The sequence below is a fragment of the Nomascus leucogenys genome, chromosome 4 (assembly GCF_006542625.1).
Source record: "Nomascus leucogenys isolate Asia chromosome 4, Asia_NLE_v1, whole genome shotgun sequence".
Lineage (NCBI taxonomy): Eukaryota > Metazoa > Chordata > Mammalia > Primates > Hylobatidae > Nomascus > Nomascus leucogenys.
The window spans coordinates 124,689,101-124,710,723 of record NC_044384.1 but is presented as its reverse complement, the minus strand read 5'-3'; the positions used below and the strand labels follow the sequence as shown (position 1 = coordinate 124,710,723).

General features: G+C 37.9%; 1 protein-coding gene across 1 annotated transcript in view; it reads left to right on the top strand.

Annotated features, from left to right (window-relative positions):
• LRRC3B (leucine rich repeat containing 3B) overlaps positions 1–20,708 on the top strand; it is an 89,070-nt gene extending 68,362 nt beyond the window's left edge. Inside the window, exon 2 of the mRNA XM_003256779.4 lies at positions 19,443–20,708. Coding sequence (XP_003256827.1) covers positions 19,603–20,382 — 780 coding nt within the window. The 5' untranslated portion in view covers positions 19,443–19,602 and the 3' untranslated portion in view covers positions 20,383–20,708. The remainder of the gene's footprint in view (positions 1–19,442) is intronic.
• The last annotated feature ends 915 nt before the right edge of the window (positions 20,709–21,623 follow it).

The window sequence follows — 21,623 nt, the reverse complement described above, 5'->3', positions numbered from 1 at the left end:
CTACTGTCTTTACTTATCTTACCTGCCAATTGGTTCACCAAGAGAGAATAAATGCTAGGTTGAAGAATGCCAATTGGTTTTATTTAAATTGGTGTGTTATGTCTGAGCAAGGAGATAGGGGAAGTCTTACTGCATCATGCAGACAATTAAATGGGTTCGGAAAGTTTTATTTGGTTCATTGTTGACAAAAGCTAAGTCCCTAGGTAGCTGTTAATTTTTCCGGGTGCTTCCCAGAGGAAAATCAACTCAGAGCAACATTATTTGTCTGTGGAACTTCAACGAACTGCCCAGTGTAGAAAAGATGGGCGAGGCCGGGCGCGGTGGCTCACGCTTGTAATCCCAGCACTTTGGGAGTCCGAGGCGGGCGGATCACGAGGTCAGGAGATCGAGACCACGGTGAAACCCTGTCTCTACTAAAAATACAAAAAAATTAGCCGGGCGTGGTGGTGGGCGCCTGTAGTCCCAGCTACTCGGAGAGGCTGAGGCAGGAGAATGGCGTGAACCCAGGAGACGGAGCTTGCAGTGAGACGACATTGCGCCACTGCACTCCAGCCTGGGCGACAGGGCGAGACTCTGTCTCAAAAAAAAAAAAAAAAAAAAAAAAAAAAAAAAAAAAAAAAAAAGATGGGCGGTAATCTCAGTTCTGATTTTCTTTTTTGTTCCTGGGGGTTTCCTTACTATGAAAGGAAGATTTCTCTTGGTTGGAAAAAATCTATGTCTAACTGAGAAGATAAACTGTTCATGTGATAACAGAGAGGCAAGAGCATTTCTAGACTATATCAAAATAATTGGTTTAAAAGGGTTGCCTAGTTATGTATTGGTATAATTAGGTAAACAGGAGGCAGCGTATCTGATTATCTTACTGTTAGAATTACATTGCCATTGATAGTATTTAGGCAACATTTTGTATGACTTCATTGTTCTACAAATATTAGTTGATTGGCTTTTCCATTCTGTCATTTTCTTTAAGGAACGAGGACTTAAGCTTTTATATACCTACATATATATATGTATGCATATGAATGTGTATATATATATATATGTACATATATATATACGTATATATATGTCATATATACGTATATATATACATATATGTATATATGACAGGATAAATCAAATGAGGAAAACTTTGACCTTACATGATCCCCCGTGTGATCACTGAGAAGATGAAATTTGAAAATTTACATTAGGATGCTTAAGAGAATGAAGAATCTAAATCTGAAATGAAGGACAAATTATATGAAGGTTAGGGATGATTTATACACTACTTGACCTCTACCAACAAATTGGAGGGGTAGTTATTCCATTTGATTTGATGGACAGTGGTTCTGGAAAAGAAAAATGATGAGATTCACAAGAACAACTTTGTTTTGCGATGATTCTTGAAAATTTGGCTATTTCATGCTTCATGTGTGTAATCTGTCTCAACTCCAAGCTGCTTACCCACCTCACTGATTCTGTAACCAGATTTTTGACTTCCTGATTAGGAAATAAAAATGGGAAGGAAGGATAAGTATTGTGTGAAAATAACTTCTCAGCATCCAGGTGTCAGTTTTAGGTCATTAGTCTGGATAATTCAGTGAGAATTTGCATGATGCCGCAGTTCTGGACAAGGTTTGTTGGGGGACCAGTGGTCAAAATGAAATGGGGGAGAGCACTTTCTTGATAGCCTACTCGTCAGTCGTGGATAATGGAGAGTGGGCTCCATTTGATGGAAGCCTTTTGCAGACATAATATTGAGTGAGAACTGTATACTATCCACATGCTGGCAATATTCCTGAATTAACAGAATGTTATTTATGTCAGTTCTGTTTCATCAGAATTGCCAAGACATGTCATTTAAATTCTTCACAGAATCTCCAGAATTTTTGCTTCCTTTGTAGTTGTCTCTTTGATGTTTGTCTTTGTGTTTGCAAAAGAGCTTCTGAGAGCTGCAGAGAATCAACAGGCACTAGGATGGCTATCCACACATGTCCACTAAGATGACTATATGCCACACAGGCTCTATTTCCAAGAGTATGCTTAAAAATCACTCAACAAAGAGAAATAGCTAATACTTATTTTGTGCTTACTCTTCCAGGTCTTATTCTGTTTTGCCTAAATAATATCACTTAGTCCTTTCTACCAATAGAAGAAATAAGTACTGCTGTTACACTCATTTTACAGGTGGAGAAACTGAGGTAAGGCAAGGTTAATATGGAAACTGGGGTTTAGACTCAGATAGTCTGACTTCTGAGTCCCTGGTCTTAACCCCTGGACTATACTAATATAGCACTAATTCCACACCAGGAACTGTGCTAGACACGAGGGATATGTGAGCAAACAATATTTAAATTTATTATTCAGATTACACCTTTGAAGTGCATGGATATCTTTCATCTGTGTATCAGTTTTTCTCAGCTGCTTGAAAGTTACCATAACAACTTAGAACATTATTGACTGTCATGGTCAGCAAATATAATTAAATAATTTGGTATCTAATGACAATGGAACCACGTTGTCCTTCAGCATTGAGCAATGACAAAATTTTAAAATGAGGTTTCTATTTTTATTAAAAAGCATACTGTTCTATTAGTTGTTAGTGTATATGTGTGAAACAAATATTAATCAGGGTTTGTGATAAAAACATAAATATAAATATATTAACTTATTTAATTGGTAAAACAGCCATGTGTATCAGTTAGCTTTCGCTACATAACAAATATTTACAAATTTAGTGGCATTTATTATTGCTCACAAATCCGTGAGTAGCTTGGTGGTTCTTCTAGTCTTGGCTCCTTAGCCTATGGTCCGCTGCAGATCAAGTAGTTGGCTCTAATGATCAGACTGGTTTTCCCCTAAGTTTGGAGTGTGGCTGGCTCTAGGCTGGGATACCTCAGCTAGAACAACAGGCTTCTCCTTTATATGGTTTCTTAACATCCAGCAGGCTAGCCAGGACTTGTTCACATGATGGCTGGGCAGGGTTCTAAGATCAAGAGCAGGAACATGCAAGACCTTTTGGAGAAGCCTAGGATCAGAACTGGCATAGTGTCACATCTGCCTCATGAATCTCTCATCTGCCTCAACAGTCCCAATCTAGACTAGATTTAAAGAAGGGGAAAATAGGCTCCACCTGTTAATTTAAGGAGCTTCAAGGTCGCATTGCAAAAGACCATGGATAATACAAGATGAGGAATCATGGAAGTCAGTTTTGGAAGCAATCTATCAAACCATGTGAAATAGATATTATCATGCCCATTTTATAGATGAAAACGTTGAGGTCCAGTGTTAAGTAACATGCCCTAGAAATCACAAAACGAATAAGTTCAAATTACTAGCAGTAACTAGTAACTACTAAGAGGCTGAATGACAAAGTTAGACAAACTTAGGTATGCCTAATTCCAAAGTCCTTTAAAAAAATACTGCTTTATAAGGTTTTCAAAGCCTTTAAGGGTAATAGTATTAAATAATCTTTTCAAAAAGAAAAGTGTTATCTGAAGATGAGGAAATAGCAGAGTATAAAATTGAAACACAATAGTCCATTCATCTTCATTTACTTATAAGTATGTCTAGTTTAAGTCCAGGGACATTTCTTTAATAAAACAAAAAATAACCCTTAGTGGTAACTATTGATTATTAATTTTTTCTTCTCTGCCTGCAATAGACATTAGTTGGTGGTGGGTGTTTCTCTATGGTAATATTATGCAACTTGACAGTGATCAAGTGCAACTAGAATCCTCACTTGCAAAACCTGTCACCTCATACTCCTTCCAGAATATTTAGGTAAAGTGTGAATGTATTGGTAGTAGTAATTGTAGTAGTAGAAGTAGTATTAAATGTTGTCCATTTAAATCTGAATGTATTAATTTATTAATAGCAATGTTTTAGTCTATGGGTGATTTCACTATAAAAATAAGAAGACCTGGGGAGGCCTTCAGCAGGGAGCCAAATATATTTGGGAAAATCTGGGTTAATAAATACTTTACTGCAACTGTCAGAACCTTTAACAGGCTGATATCCATTGTGAGTCTCAGAAAGAGTGTTTTTCAGACTTATGACTTCATAATACTCATTTGTAGAACTCTCAGACACCTAACTTTCCATAGAACCCCTGGAAAATGTGAATGTGATTCTGATCCCTTTGAAGGTGTATTCAGAGCTAATAATATTTGCCAAGCATCTACTATGAGACAGTCATTATCAGAACCACATCAGAAATCAATGAAATAAGCATCATTCTTAGTTCTAGTTGAGGAAACTGACATGCAGAACAATTAGTTGGCTTGTCCAAGACCTCCTAGCTGTTATCAGAAATGAAAGTTGAACTTGATTTTATCTAGCTTCAGGTTCTGGATGATTTCTGTACATTTTGTTGAGACCAAGAAAGTTTAAACGGTCCAGAGTGGCTCCACTGGTAAGAAGAGGCACTGTCTCATATACTTTCATATCTTCCACAGCACTTAACACGGAATAAGTTGTCTATCAATGCCTCCTGGCCAATCTCTTTGTTTGTTGCTTAGTTGTTATTATGATTATGCTCATGGTGAAAAATTATGACTATAGAAAATGATATAAGGTAAAAAGTAAAAATTCTCCTGTATATTATCAACCCCCAGAACCGTCCCCTAAAGGTAAAACTATTATCAATTTGTTCTTGATTTTCCACAACTTTTAAAGCTTTTGCATGTATGTGTGTGTGTGTGTGTAGATGCTTCTGTTCTGCCTTACACAGATGGGATTACACATTCAAATTTTTCTCTCAGTGATATGTATTTGACATCTTTTTATCAGGATTTGCAGATTGCTTCATTCATTTTGTTGATGTACCATATTTAATCAATCTCTTTATGACGAATATTTAGATTAATTCTATTTTTTAGAAAATACTTTGGCTGGGCGTGTTGGCTCACGCCTGTAATCCCAGCACTTTGGGAGGCTTAGGCGCAGGGATCACGAAGTCAGGAGATTGAGACCATCCTGGCTAACACGGTGAAACCCCGTCTCTACTAAAAATACAAAAAATTAGCCGGGCATGGTGGCGGGCGCCTGTAGTCCCAGATACTCGGGAGGCCGAGCTTACAGTGAGCTGAGATCCTGCCACTGCACTCTAGCCTGGGTGACAGAGCGAGACAACATCTCAGACAAACAAACAAACAAAAAAACTTCTTTATTTTTCTTTTTTGCTGTAACAGACAGTTTGAAAAAAACAGTTTTATATACATGTGTTTGCACAGTTACGTTTTTAATAGTAAACACATAAAGGGCATTATTTTTCCCCAATGTCTCTTCTTAGGAAACATAGTGGACCATTTCTAAGAAATATTATAGAATCTGTAGATAAACATGTGTGTTTAAATATATATTTTTGACCAAAAAATAGGACCCTGACTTTCTGGTCTGCTCTGTTCTAACAAGGGAGCAAAAGGACTGAGACAGTGGTTCTCATCAGATGCCTGTATGTCCAAAATCCACAATGGCTAAAACCAGGAGAGGGCATTTCAGCCTCCTCAGGCTGTTACCTTCCCATGGAACAGCTCTGCACAGTTTAACTTTCATGCCAAGGACACAGATGTAACCAAACCTTTCTCATTTTAAAGGTATTCCCATTTTGTTATCAGCTGGCTCTTTCAATGATGTAGACCAGGAATGGAATAATTTTATTCCACATTATTTATGGTAGCAAATCATGAGAGACAACCTAAATATTGAACAAATGAATAATGTGTAAATATATCTAACATACAACCCCATTCACTCAGGTACTATGCAGGCATTAAAATGATGAAAGTCACGACAATTTACAACCCTGAAAAAGACAGAAACGCGAAATTGTTACCTATGCTAACACGGCAATTGTAAAATGATGCGTGTGTACACATATAAGGCCTGGAAGAACAAAATATTTGATGTGTTACATGTATGAATTATGCATTTTTTTATTTTTTAAAGTTCAAATGTTTTTTAATGCTATTTGTAAAATTTTAAATTAATAGCCTACAGGGGCTAATCTCTGTGGATGTCTAGGAAGACTATGAGCTGTGCACGGAGGTTTGTTGTAGTCTTAGGGATTGACATATCCTTTTAAAATGGCATTCTGTAAATTTGATCACACTCTCCCCTAATTCTTAAGAATGCTGTTTGTGCCGGGCGCGGTGACTCACGCTTGTAATCCCAGCACTTTGGGAGGCCGAGGCTGGCAGATCACGAGGTCAGGAGATCGAGACCATGGTGAAACCCCGTCTCTACTAAAAATACAAAAAAAAAAATTAGCCGGGCGTGGTGGCGGACGCCTGTAGTCCCAGCTACTCGGAGAGGCTGAGGCAGGAGAATGGCGTGAACCCAGGAGGCGGAGCTTGCAGTGAGCCGAGATCGCGCCACTGCACTCCAGCCTGGGTGACAGAGCAAGACTCTGTCTCAAAAAAAAAAAAAAAAGAATGCTGTTTGTAAGTGAGGTTACTACATGTTCCATTTTGCCTGGAACTGTTCCTTCTTGAACCTGTTGTCCCAGCACAATTGTCACTAGCATTGCTTTTCACTGTTAGACTTGTCTTTGTTTGTACAATAAATTCTGTGGGCCCCTCACTGTGAGGGACATACTAACTATCCTGTTCCACCACATTTCTATCTCATCCTGGTTTTATCCTGACCTCTAGTAAACATCATCCCTAGATCATAATTTAACTTTCTATGGCTTAGAAAGTCTTGTACACATCAATGATTTCACTGTATGCAAAAGACCAAAGAAGAATGTATCTGCATCGTCAGTGAAATCTTAAAGACATTGTCCATTATGTTGTTTGGCAGCTCTTTCCTAGGATTTTTTGAAAATGATAAAATTTGAAAAAATTTTATCTCTGCTAATAACTAATCGTTTTGACTGTTTTAGATAATAACCTTTTTCTTTTTTTGCTTGTTTTCTGTCTTTAGCTGCCAGGAAACTCAGAGTCAAGCCAGGTACTTAGTTGCAGCAAAAACTCTTAACTCATATAATGGGGAGTCAGATAGAATTGACTTCAAGTTCTATTCTCCATTTACTACTGTATTAGTTTCCTATAGTTTCTGTTGCAAATTGCCACAATCTTGGTGACTAAAAATAACACACATCTATTTTCTTACAGTTCTGGAGGTAGAGTCTGAAATCAGTTTCAATGGACAAAAAATCAATTTTGGGGGTAGGGCCACACTAACTCCAAAGACTATAAAGGACAATCCATTGCTTGCAACTTTTAGCTTCTGGTAGCTTGTCAGCACTTCTTGACTTGTGGCTATATCACTTCAATCCTTACCTTAGTTGTTACATTGCCTTTTCTTCTGTGTTAGATCTCCCTCTGTATCCTTCTTATAAGAGCACTCAAAATTACATTTAGGGCTCATCCAGATAATCCAAGATAATCTTTCCATCTCAAGATCCTTAATTTAATCACATCTGCAAAGATTCTTTTTCCATAAAAGGTAACATTCACAGGTTCCAGAGATCAGGACCTAGATATTTTTAGACCATTTTTGGCTTATCACAATCTACCCTCTGGTTCTGAAAGATTTATATCCATCCTCCATGCAAAATATATTAATCATATTCAAACATCCCCAAAAATTCTCAATTCATTACAGCATCAACTCAAAGTACAAAATCTCATCTAAATATCACCCCCAAACCCTCACATTTTAGCATTTAAATCAGATATGCAAAGATTCTAGGTATAAGCATCCTGGGAGCAAAATTTCTTTCTATTTTTAAAGTAAAGCTTTTGGCCCAGTGCCTTGTACACAGAAGGTGCCCACAAAATGTTAGCCACCATCAGAATTATGCTGTTCATCCTCTTCCCTCATCATATGGTTCATTTTCTTTACCATTCTATGATTCTGATTTAGCTATGTCTCTGAGCGTGGATCCCCCTTGGAATAACGTGAAAAAGTTGATAAAATGAAATCATTGATTCTTTAGAAATATTGTCATAGCAGAGAGAAGACAAAGTGTAAGATGGTGAAGGCTCCACATTGTCATAGCAGACATCAGTGTAAGATGATGATGGTGGTGGTGTTGGTGGCAGTAGTAGTAGTAATTCTGACTGAGAGTTTATCTTGTAACAGCAGATATTCTAAATGTTTTACATGTGTTATCTCATTTAATCCCCATCTCACCCTTGTGAGGTGGAACTTTTATTACCCTCATGTTCAGATGAGAAAACTAGGATAGAGAAATTATGCAATGAGTTAGTGGCCAAGCTGTGATCTCCATATTGGCCAATTAAAACCAAGTGCACCTTGCACATGTCTCGTAGGGCAGTGAAATGGAGTCCTGGAGTTCATGAAATGCAATTGCAGAGAATCACTGCTCATTTCACCTTGGGTTTCCATTTTGTATCACTCTGAGGGGATAAGCCTTACTCTATCTAGGATTCCTAAGACTTTTTTGCCTCACCAAAAAAGGACTTAACTTCCTCTTGAAGATTTTTTTTAAGATGTAGAATCTCCCCTACCCCAAATTTTTATTTGAAAAATTTGAAACTTTCAGACAAGTTGAAAAATTGGTACAATGAACACTTATATATCCATCACCGTCCCTTTAAAAATTGTTACATTTTTTCCATCACTGTTTCTCACAATATATAGGCAGATATATTTCGTTTCTGCCAAATAATTTGACAGCTACAGTTGTCAAGACACTTTACCCCAAAATACTTCAGTATGTGCCTCCTAAGAACAACTACCTCCATTCTACTTATATCAGGATAAATTTCAAGAAATGTAAATTTGATGCAATAATACCTTACATACAGTATACATTCAAATTTCCCCCAGTTGTTCCAATAATGTCCCTTTCTAGCATTTCCTTTAAATCCAGAAGTTGTTCTCTTGCATTGTTTTCAGTTGCGACATCTCTTTTCTTTAATCTAGAACAGTTCTAAAGCCTGTGTTTTATTGTTGTTTTGTTTCTTTATTTTTTTATTTCCTTCAGTGAAATTTCAAAAAGTTGTGAATTGGTCTGATGCTTTCCTCTTGATAGATTTGGGTTAAATATGTATTGGCATGAATACTGTATGTGATGTGAGAATCATTTCCTAATTGGTTATACTTAAGAAAAAGAAATGTGAAACCCTCAAGACAGAATGATCTTATATTTTAGGAAAATAATTAAATTTTAAATCTAATCATCTTTGAATGGTCATTGACAGTTTTTGAAGCACATTCCACACATATTTTATTGTCTCCTTGTAACTGTGAGACCAATGAGATGGATATTATTGATGATAGTCCTAGGGCAACTAAGGGATGGAAGTATGTGTTGTGCTAAATTCCGGAAATTCATTCCTTGGGAAGCTGAGGTTTGAATCCAGTTTCTGAGTCTTCATTTTGGATCTCAATCCTGTGTTTTTCCCACCAACCCAGTGAATATTATTACAGCATCTTGTGTAAGAAGGATGAAGCAGGGTTAAGCAGGATATGTTTTTAAAAAAATTGTTACACTCATCCTACTCAGAAGTACAACTGAATTCAGCATAAGTAAGGGCTTTCTAAAGGAAGCTTTCAAGTTATCCTGGACTCTGGTGAATCTTGGAGAGCCTACATTTATGCAGATTAGATGTTAAAAGTTTGCAAAGCTCTCACGTTGTAAATGTCATAAGCATTTGCTGTGAAATAATAGTAGAGAAACAGAAAGAAACCAAGATGGATAGATTCCCACTCAGTCTCCGTATAAACTTGCAGCATGTTGCATAATAAATATGGATGTAGCAAAGACATCGTGGTATCTTTATGCTGTGCTCAGTACCCACAGAGGGATAAATGCTGGGTTCATAAAAAGTGGGTTTTAAAAATGTATTTGTTTGTTTTTCCAGTGGATTCATTTGTAGGAAGAACTTTTAAACCCACTCTGAAGATCCATAAGCACTAGATCTTGTAGGAAGGAGTTAATATATTCAGAAGAGTCAATTCTTTCCCAATATATTGAGGGTTTGCTTGAAGATTTATCTTGTGAAATAGATTTCCAAAGTGGAAATGTAGTGCCTTAACTGACTGAGATCTAGAACAAATGGATTTCATGTGATTTTGATGAAAGTTTTATATCAGAGTGGCCTTTAAGAAATTCTAACAGGAGAAGGGGTTGTATCCCTCTTTGATTTTCCCAAATTTGGCAGAAAGAGGTCAACAGAGGGCTGGTGAGGCATTTGAAACTCAGCATTTGTGTTTACAGACATTCATATAAAAAGTGGCCAGGAAAAGAGATATAGAAACCAATGCATGTTAAATGAGACCTATTCTGGGGGATACCTGAGATGCAGGTCCTTTCCTGCTGCTAACCAGCTGTGTGGCTTTGGGGAGTCTCCATTTTATGAGTTCCTCCACTGTATTAACATAGAGACTAATAATGTCCACTATGTGTTTTGGACAGTGCTGTTTAGAGATAATCAAATGAAAGCATGCATGTGCACTTGCCCCACAAGCTTCTAAAGTAAAGTAGTTCACAAATGTAAGGCAAATGGATAATTTTAGAGCTTTTGACTTGGAAGTATACTTCCCTTAATTTAAAAATCCATCTTCATCCTTGTTTCCTATCTTAGTGGAATCAGTTAGGAAGGAAAAAAATTATAGTTTAGCTGTAAAATGGTGTATGGTGCCATGTTTGATCACACATGCTCTGGAAGCCAAAGGACTTCAGTTAAGTTCTTGCCTCTGTCATTTAGCACTAGTTACCACAAATGGGTTATATAACCTCTTTAAGCCTCAATTTGTTCATCCGTACAAGGGTTGCAATTACCACCTTTTAGGGGTTTTGTGAGAATTGTGGTGAGGTGATACATGTGTAACCAGTATAAAATGAAACTTTCCTTCTTGCCTCTACTGTTCCTTTAATTTCTATCCTCTTGATCATTCTCTTCTAGTCCTTGAATGCAAACATTAGTAAGCCCCATACTGTTGTACTTACTCCTAGATAATAGATTGTCCTAATATTATTTTAAGTCACAAACTCAGTTAATTTAAACGAAAATAAAAATTAATCATGATCATTTAAATGTACAGTTTAACAGATTAACAAAAACCCTGAATTTCATTTAATATTTAACTGTTCTCCCCTTCCCTTTGTTTCAGGCTCAAAGGGAAAGAGGATTTAGTAAGTGGCTTGATTTCTCTTCTCTGCCTTCCATTCCACCCCACCCCCAGGTGAGCATAACTGGGTGGCAGCTGCTCAGGAGGTAGAATTAATAGGATGATGAGAGGATTCAGGTCTCTCTCTCCTGAGGCTTCCATGCCCTCCACCCATGTGGCTCCCCTGACTCTGATAGTGGATTCGTTTCAGGTGGCCACTTGCTCAAAATCTAAGCGTCTACCCTACAGTTTTGTGTTGCTGGAGTCCCTCTGTTCTCCGAAGGAATCCTATGGGACAGTGAAATAAGACTCAAGATGCTCGCTCCTTGAAAATCTCTTCCCCTCTAGTGACCACATTTGACCTATAGGAAATAGTTTCCCATCCCTTATTGACAAATTCTGGGAGTGTAGGCTCACCCCAACATTGAAACATCACCCAACTCCATCTGCAAACAACAGGTTAGTCTGGTTCTCTTTCCAAGACACTCTGCCTCCCAACTCCAGGGGTCATGTACTAAACTTTCTCCTTTCCTTGGGAACGTGATATGATAGGTACCTCCTGACTGTTTTACTTTCAAAGTGGGCAAGGACACATTGACTCACAGAACATGTGTCAGCCCAGCTTTATATGGTAACTTAATGCCTTAATTCCAAAAAAAGTTACATGGTTAACTCTACATTCATTTAACCAAGAACCTTGTCAGAATTTCAATTTTACCATCCTGCTAGATGAATTCATCACTTAACAAATACCTAATGTATAATAAATGCCAAGCAAATGATAGCTGTGTTGTAATGAAATGAGAATGGATTATAATTCATTTCAATAAATGTTTATTAAATTCTTACCATCGGCAATGTGAGAATGTAAAATGGGTAAGACACTGACCCTGCCTGTTGGAACCTCATGGTCTAGCAGTAGAGAAGGTAAAAAGTGATGTATTTAATATGAAGTAGAAAACAGTAAATAATATAGTAAAGGCTGGAATATTAGAGAAAGGAGAGTTTGGAGATTGCAAGAGTTCCTTGCCTTAAACAGTTCTGGATCTGCTACCAGATTATTCTCTTCTTAAATGAAAATATACTCTGTTCTTCATGCATCTGTCTGCCTTGTCAGTTCATATCCTTGACTAAAGGATCACAGCTGTTATTAATGAGCCACCTAAATGACTCACGGGCCAGAACTTTATAATTGGATTTTAAATCAGGAAAGCTATTCTACAGTGTAGAGATCTTCAGTTTGATTGGTTTCTGATAAATCTATTTGTGGAACGAACTGCCATTCATCATCGGTTTTCTCCTCATTGAGCTATTTGTTGAATTCATGTTTCTGTGTCTGTGTAAGAAAACATGGTGGGAGATACAACCGTAAAAGGAGATTGTTATGAACCATCAGGGGTCATTAGTGCTTTTTTGACCTGCAGGATGATGTGGTTAAGAGTGTTACTTTAACCTGACATTAGAAGAATGGAAGCACAGAGACTGGACACCAACAATTCATGAAGGAGGCTTTTGCTCTTTTAGAACAGGATGTTGGAGATCTGAATTAGGAAAGAGGCCATGAGAATGCAAAGCAAGGGACAGGCAGAATGGAGAACAGAAATAAAAACTTCAAGAAATAGGGAGGGAAGAAAGGTGGTCTACAGTGGAGGCGGGAGTCATTGGGTAAAGCTGAGGGTAAAATTATGATTTTACTTTTGGATATGCAAAGTTTGAGGCCCTGATGAACTCTTCCTGTAGTAGACAGTTGAGAATGGAAATGGAGAACTAAAGTCCATGGCAGAACTCAGTGCTAAAGATGTGAATGAAGAAGTTATTATCTCCAAACATGATCCCAAAGAAAGACCAGCAGTGGAAAAATTACTTATGCAATTTATTCACTTGAATTAGCCGGGTCCCAACTCTCTTTTCCTAGTTATTTTAGTGACAAATACACAGGAATTAGACATATTGATGGTTGATGCAACCCATACTTATTTCATAGATAACCTGATCATATAAATAAATCATATCTAAGCTCTATGATAGTCAATAAGACTAATTTTGGGATATTGCATTAAAGATATCAAGTACTCAAACTTTAGGTTTTGTGAAAATAAACAAAAACCACCCAAATGAGAATAAGCAAATGCTATTCATTCAGAGCTTTCTACAGCAAAAGAGGCAACCACCATCCCTTGCATTTGACAGACTCAAAGGCTGGCAGAGGAGTGTAAAAGCATTATAGTGGGGGAAAAAAGGAAGGCTTCAGGAGAGTTCTGGTTGAAGGCTGTTGACATGGAGAAGCTATAGGTGTGCTAACAGAAGAATGGCAGCCTACATGATTGGTTACGGGTGTACATTACGTGTTCTTTGGTTGGTCCTAAGTTGGAAGCAGGGTCAAAAATTAGGAAAACTGTCAGTTAATAATCATTTCTTGGCTGATTTGGGCCGTTTGCTACAGAGATTGTGGTTTGGTTTCCTGGTCTAGTTGCTGCAGATTGTGCATCAGAGATCTATTTTTGTATATGGTGTGCCCACTGTCCGTTTGTATCTTCAGTCTCTCATCATGAAACATGTACTGCTTTTAATAATTCATTGTTCTTTCATTTGCCTTTGCCATCTTGGCCACCATTGTTCAACTCTTTCATGCACTGAATAGTTGCTTTCTGAGGCATTAAATTTAAGTCATTTTTTGGCTAATCCTAGTCCTTTTGCATTATATTTTAAATATTTATTGCAAAATAAAATAAAATGTACATTTATACCATCAGGAGTTAAAACCATACAAAAGAATATAAAATAAAAAGGCAATTCCTCTTCTCCGCCTGACAGCCCCTCAGTTCCACTACTCGCTTGGAGTTAACCATTACTAATAGTTTCTAATACACCCTTTTGGAAGTGATCTATGCATATTTATATTTGCATATTTATCTTTAAAAAATCTACACAAATGTGATTATAAGTATTTGCTTTTTTTGAGCTGCTCTTTAGGGTAATCTTTGGACATCTTTATATCATCAACAGCTTATTCTTCAATTTTAAATTTTTGATAGATATTCCCAAATTGCTTATATGACAAGAATGCACCATCTATCCTCTTATCAAGTGTTTGAGAATGCTTTGTTCTTAACATGTTTATTGACACTAAATACTATGCCTAATTTTAATCTAGATGATAAGTACTTTAACCTGAATTTATTTTACTGTCAGTGAGATCAAGAATCTTTTCATATTGTTTATTTTGTATACATCATATACATTGCCATTTATGTATATTATTTTCCCATCCATTTTTCTTTTCTGCTTTTTTTCTTTTTCTTTTTTTTCTTTTTCTTTTTTTCTTTTCTGCTTTTTTTCTTTTTTTTTTTTTTCTTTTTCTTTTTTAGAGGCAGGGTCTTGCTATGTTGCCCTGTCTGTCTGGAATCAAACTTCTGGGCTCAAATAATGCTTGCACCTCAACCTCATAAGTAGCAGGGACTGTAGGTGTGTACTGTTGCACCCAGCTCTCCATTTTTTTAATTAGTTTATTATTCTTTTGTAAGGATTTTCTGTGTATTAAAATAATCAACCTTTTGTTTTGTCATTTGTTCATTGACTTTGCTTATGACCTTAACTTTTTGCCATAGAGAAGTTTTAAATTTTAAATAATTAAATGTATGAGGGTTTTTCCCATTGATTTGAATTTTATGTTTTAAATTAAAAGCCCTTCCTGTTTTGCTATTTCCTTTTTAATCAAATTCTCCTGTTTAGTAATAGAGTTGCATAGACTATAATTGGAAGAAACTGGTGTATCTGGTATTTCTCTGTGAATTGGTACACTCACTTATCTCAGAAGGGTTAATAAAAGCTTTTGGGTTAGAATCTCTGAATGTTTCTATCATTTAATGATGAAAAGAAAGCAATAAGCAGAAAGACAGTTGTTAATCAGCCACTGAATGGCCTGTCTTCTCACTGAATGAACAGCCTGTTAAATGCACTGGTTTTTTTCTTCTGGAAATGGTATTTGATGGTTGCCACCCAATCCCAGAATTAACTGCTGATGCTCAGAAATCTGGGTGGCAAGAAAATATGAGCGAGATATGAGTCTGGATAAAATAATTCTCCTTCGGGGGTGCAGTGCGTACTTAAACACCACATCCAGAAATATTACAGCTTCCTGCTTGACCCAGACATAGTTAAAGGGAATGAGTAGATGGGGACAGGGTAGTCCAGTGAGTCGAGATTTGCAGAGGGGCAGTTAGGAGGGAGGAAAGATGCTGTTTAACTTGGTCCATCCCTTTGATGGGTCTTATTCCTTATCAGAAAGACAGGCGGTATTGCTGTTGCTGTTTTTGCCATTACCAGTGTGACCCCAGGCCCTTCTTTATGTTCTAACCACCCATTCTGAAGTTAGTAGGAAGGCACTCTTCTTGCCCAGCAGCATAGCTTGTTTACTGCTTTGGGTTTGTGTGTAGATGTGATTCAGTCAGAGCAGGAGGGAGTTTTAGGCTTCCAAGCTTTTTAGCCCTGTATTCTGCTGGATGATAACCAATGGCAGAAGAATATCCACCTCTTTTTCTCTGAGGCACATGTCCTCATATCTTCCTTTTCCAACAGCCACTGTTGACCTGTCTAGTAATATAAAGCAAACTGATAATCCCTTTGGAAACTACAGAACCAGTATCAAAGAGTGGAGAGCAGCTCTTCCATCCTCCCTGGTGAAGATGACCTTGACTTGATACCTTTGGCTTTGCTGTCTACATCCTGGACATCTGTCTAAGTCTTTTTGTACTGCTAAAGCAATACAAATTTATTTCTTACAGTTCTGGAGCCTGCAAAATCAAGGTGCCAGAAGATTTGGTTTCTGGTGAGGTCCTGTTTGTTGGCTTATAGATGGCTCTCTTCTCTCTGTTTCTTCACACGGCAGAAGGGATGAGAGAATTCTCTGGGGCCTCTTTTATAAGGGCACTAATTCCATTCATGATGGCTCTGCTTTCATGACCTAATCACTTCTCAAAGGCCCCACCTCCAAATATCCTCACACTGGGGATTAGATTTAGATATCAGAATATGTGAAGGACCCACATATTCAAACCATAGCAGCATCCCAGGGCTCAGCTGTCTACATCCTGCATCTTTTGTCACTTTATTCTAGCTGGGGGTGATGGCTCTAGAGTCTGAATCACAGTAGCTCAGCAATATAGCCAATCCCAGAAGATTTTATTCTCTTTTTATCAAACATAATAGAGAGAAAATGAAATACTTAGTTGAAGTCCAATTTCTTTGAAAGCAAGGGGTGCTCTGTATTTGTACTCCTAACAAGCATTACATCCAGTCTACAGGTAGACCATTTGGGATATGATGGATTCCATCTCAAGAAAGACTGCAATCTGAGTAGAGAACTCAACCTGTGTCCTAAACATTTCTTATATGTGACCATGACCATTGGACTGATCATTCTGGAGAAACCCTGATTAAGTGTAAAGAAGCCTGCTGAGGAAGAGTTCCATTCTTCTTTCCATCTCCTAGGAGCCTGAACATATATGACTTTTCCAAAGTCCATTATGTTGCCATATAAGACCAGTAGACATTTGATGAGCCAATGGTTATGTTTAAAATGTTTATAAAAATAATTGCCCTGGAGAAGAAAAAGCATACCTAGACTCTTCAATATTTTGTTGCTTTATTCATATAACAGATATTTATTTAGTTCTCACTATATGCCAAGCACTATGCTGGGTGCTGGGAATGTATCCGAGAATAATAATAGTAACTATGGCTAAGAAGCACTGATCTTTTACTACCAGTTTCATACTGTGCTAAGTGCTTTACATGGATTACTTCATATAATCCTCAAATCAACCTTGTGATTATCTTTGTATAAAGATTATAAAAGCACCTAAAGAAACTGAGGTTTACGGAGGTTGCGTAAGTTCCCCCAAGAACACCACTACTAATAAGAATTAAACCTGGGATACAGGCCGGGAGCAGTGGCTCACACCTGTAATCCTAGCACTTTGGGAGGCCAAGGCAGGTAGATCACTTAAGTTTAGGAGTTCAAGACCAGCCTGGCCAACACGGTGAAACCCTGTCTCTACTAAAAATACCAAAAAAAAAAAAAAAAAAAATAGCTAGGCGTGGTGGTGTGTGCCTGTAGTTCCAGATACTTGGGAGGCTGAGGTGGGAGAATTGCTGGAACCTGGGAGGTGGAGATTTGCAGTGAGCCGAGACCATACCATTGCTCTCCAGCCTGAGCAACAGAGCAACACTCCATCTCAAAAAATAAAAATAAAAAAATAAAGTTGATATACAAACTTAGTGTACTTTTTACTTTTTAATTGCTTACTATTGTCTCTGCAAGAGGCAGAAACAAGCCTCTGCCATCATGGAGCTTGTACTCTGAATAGAGAACACTTCTTTTCTATGCCAACTCCTTTAATGAATCCAAAGAGAAATATGAAGTGTCCTCCAGAAACGGCTTCTCATCTTTCAGCATGTTTTAGGATGGTTGCATATACTCAATGGATGGAAATCACTTGTTTGATGTGGACTCCCTTTATTTTCTTCAATTACATTAATTTCTTCTATCTCCTGTGTTTTTCTCATGCCCTTTTCCTAGAATTCGTTGCCTTGTCCTTCTACTCCTCTGTCTTCTCTCTTCCCTTCCACACCTGTTTATTTTTTTTTCTTTCCCATCTAGATTCCTAGAGTCCCCAAGTGCCATGCAATACAGTTTTGAAGGGAAACTTGACAGGGAGGACACTTTCATTGCCAATGAAATGATCTGTTGATGGAGGGCTTAGTAAGCTTAGGGTGTCTCTTTAGCATTCTCTGGTATTTAACGGACTCAGTTTTCCAAAAGCACATCCGCTCCATTCTGTTGTTGCTAATCTCATTTTTTCCATGATTAACAATCCAGATCATTATGTTTTCAGCTCACATTAATCTTCTCTTCTGTGAGTTTGGTAACATTTGGAGTCATTTCCCTCTGTATTTATCCATCTGGAATCTTCATAAAAGATAAGTTTTCAGAAAGTCATTAGTTGCTCATGCAGAAAGTTGTTTGTTGTTCACTGCTATAAGAGGAGTGAATGCTCTTGTTTCTTAGATCCTGGGAGGGAATCTTCTAAGTCAGGCATGGGTTCCCTTCAAAATGCAGAGGGACCCCTCACTTGAGCTCCATGGGGTCTTCAACTTGGAACAGTATTCATGGCATAAAAGATAGGACTGCAACATAACAGCATCAGAAATCACAATAAGCAATGCTTGCTGGATACTTATAGAGCAGATAAGACTGGAAGAGAGTGTGTGGATAGTGGAAAGAGTTTTGATATTAATGAGTCAGAACAAAGACTTTGGCTTGAGTCCTGTCTCTACACCTCAATCTGTTTGACCTTGGGTAAGTAACCTCATCTCTCTGGGATCCACTTGTCTCCTCTGTGAACTGGTCCCAAAGATGTGTGCTTTCTTCTCTATAGTAAAGGGTAATTTTGAGAGTTAACTTATATTCTTATCTGTGCTCTCTGCTGTTGAGTAAGTTTCATAACTTTTTTCATCACTTAATTTTGTAATTTCTGTGCCCCCTGCCAACACTAACAGTACATATATGCAACATGCAACATATAGAGAGTGAAGTCTATTGGGGAAGTCTTCAAAGACAGTATTTCTTAATTCTTTTGTTACATAAAAAAGTCATATAGGTGTGTGCCATATTTAAGCATTTATTGGGAAGGGGATATGGTCCTTAGAAAAGAGAGAGAGGATCCGCTGGAAATTCAGTGAAAAGCATCCTCCCAGGTATAATGTACTTTTAAGAGATCACAAGGAAGGCAACTATCCTGGAGGTTCTTGGCTGTCAGCCTCTAGTAATATTTTGTTGGTATGCATTTATTATTTTCTTAATTCAAGTAAGATGTTTCTTTAGAGACAATATTCCAAATGGGGCATCCGTTCAAAAGCCATGACAGATATCCCTGTCTATAGTCATTAACCATGAAATATTGGTATTATTTCTCATTGCTGCCCAAGTGCAGGACTAAATTGCATTAATGCATCTGTTATCTCAGAAAGGGTGAGAGACATAATTAAATTTTATTTCTGTAGAATTTGAAGGGGTCCAGGATGTGGAGAGCAGCAGAGAAATAGGGAGTATTTGTTCTCATTCTATCCAACTGAAAACCAGGCAACAGAATTCAGAAATATCTTCATATGTTGACAGTTCTCTCCCCCAGCACCTGGGATTTGAACAGGAGACTCCCATCTCGCAGATAACTCCCAGTGGCATTGATGGAAATTACCTGCATAACTAACCCCCTTGCTCACGCAGAATGCCAGACACCTAAGAACGCCTTTAATTACAATGTACCTCCCTTTGCAAAGGAACTAATTGCATCTGTTTCCTTTTCCTTTAGGTGCCCAAGCAAGGAAAGAAATAATGAAGAGACACATGTGTTAGCTGCAGCCTTTTGAACCACGCAAGAAGGAAATCAATAGTGTGGACAGGGCTGGAACCATTACCACGCTTGTTGGAGTAAATGAGGAATGGGCTCGTGATTATGCTGACATTCCAGCATGAATCTGGTAGACCTGTGGTTAACCCGTTCCCTCTCCATGTGTCTCCTCCTACAAAGTTTTGTTCTTATGATACTGTGCTTTCATTCTGCCAGTATGTGTCCCAAGGGCTGTCTTTGTTCTTCCTCTGGGGGTTTAAATGTCACCTGTAGCAATGCAAATCTCAAGGAAATACCTAGAGATCTTCCTCCTGAAACAGTCTTACTGTATCTGGACTCCAATCAGATCACATCTATTCCCAATGAAATTTTTAAGGACCTCCATCAACTGAGAGTTCTCAACCTGTCCAAAAATGGCATTGAGTTTATTGACGAGCATGCCTTCAAAGGAGTAGCTGAAACCTTGCAGACTCTGGACTTGTCCGATAATCGGATTCAAAGTGTGCACAAAAATGCCTTCAATAACCTGAAGGCCCGGGCCAGAATTGCCAACAACCCCTGGCACTGCGACTGTACTCTACAGCAAGTTCTGAGGAGCATGGCGTCCAATCACGAGACAGCCCACAACGTGATCTGTAAAACGTCCGTGTTGGATGAACATGCTGGCAGACCATTCCTCAATGCTGCCAATGACGCTGACCTTTGTAACCTCCCTAAAAAAACTACCGATTATGCCATGCTGGTCACCATGTTTGGCTGGTTCACCATGGTGATCTCATATGTGGTATACTATGTGAGGCAAAATCAGGAGGATGCCCGGAGACACCTCGAATACTTGAAATCCCTGCCAAGCAGGCAAAAGAAAGCAGATGAACCTGATGATATTAGCACTGTGGTATAGTGTCCAAACTGACTGGTGTTGAGAAAGAAAGTAGTTTGCAATTGCAGTAGAAATAAGTGGTTTACTTCTCCCATCCATTGTAAACATTTGAAACTTTGTATTTCAGTTTCTTTTGAATTATGCCACTGCTGAACTTTTAACAAACAAACACTACAACATAACAAATAATTTCAGTTTAGGTGATCCACCCCTTTATTGTACCCCTGATGGTATATTTCTGAGTAAGCTACTATCTGAACATCATTAGATCCATCTCACTATTTAATAATGAAATTTATTTTTTTAATTTAAAACCAAATAAAAGCTTAACTTTGAACCATGGAAAACAGAGTGACTTATTGGTCAAGAAAACAGTATAGTCATTCTACTTGCTCTAAAGAAAAACAGACAACCTTTATGAACTCAAAGAACTATCACAATGAAAAAATGTGTTATTAAGCCCTACTGTACACTGGGGAGCCATAGCTGAATTATTGGCCAAGTTAAGTATCTGTCAGACTCTAAAATACCGAGCTTTACTAGGTGGTTATACACAAGTGTGGCATCCTTCAGAGGCTTAAGTCAGGATGGCTTTTGGCATTTACTCTTCAAAAATAGACATAATTAGCTATTGAATCCAAATACTTATTATACCTTTGCTCTATGCTGGACAAAATGGAAAAGAAAAAGACAGCACATAGCCTGCACTCAAGATTACTTTCTGGTGGACTGGGGTGTGTGTGACAAATATAGAAATGGTTATGCTAGGGAGGAAGGTCCTTGTAATCATGTAGCATCAACTGGGTGCAAGCACTGTGAGAGGCATTTTTATGCTATTATTGTGTCTTTAAACTCTCACAACAAGAAAAGAAAGTGACAGCTGCTTTATTTACATAGGAAAAAACTTCAAGTAAGAGAGGTTCGTTGATTTGCCAGGTAGAAAGTATTAGAACTTAAGTTTGAATCAGATCTGTCTCCAAAGAAAGGTCTTCACATTACGTTCCTACTGAGTTGGTTTATAGTTATAATTTTCTGTTAAAAAATGCACCTAGGTTAAGTACACAGTTCTATGAGTTTTAAAATATATATACTTCTGGCATCTGTCATACAATCAAGATATTGTGTCCTTGTCATTGGCCAGAGATAGGAGACAGCACATTTGGTTCTTGGGAGTAGGGAATTGTGTGGAAGTTATTGGTTTTACGGTACGATTACAGATAATCCTTAAAACTTGGGTGGCATCTCATAAGGTGATGATGTAG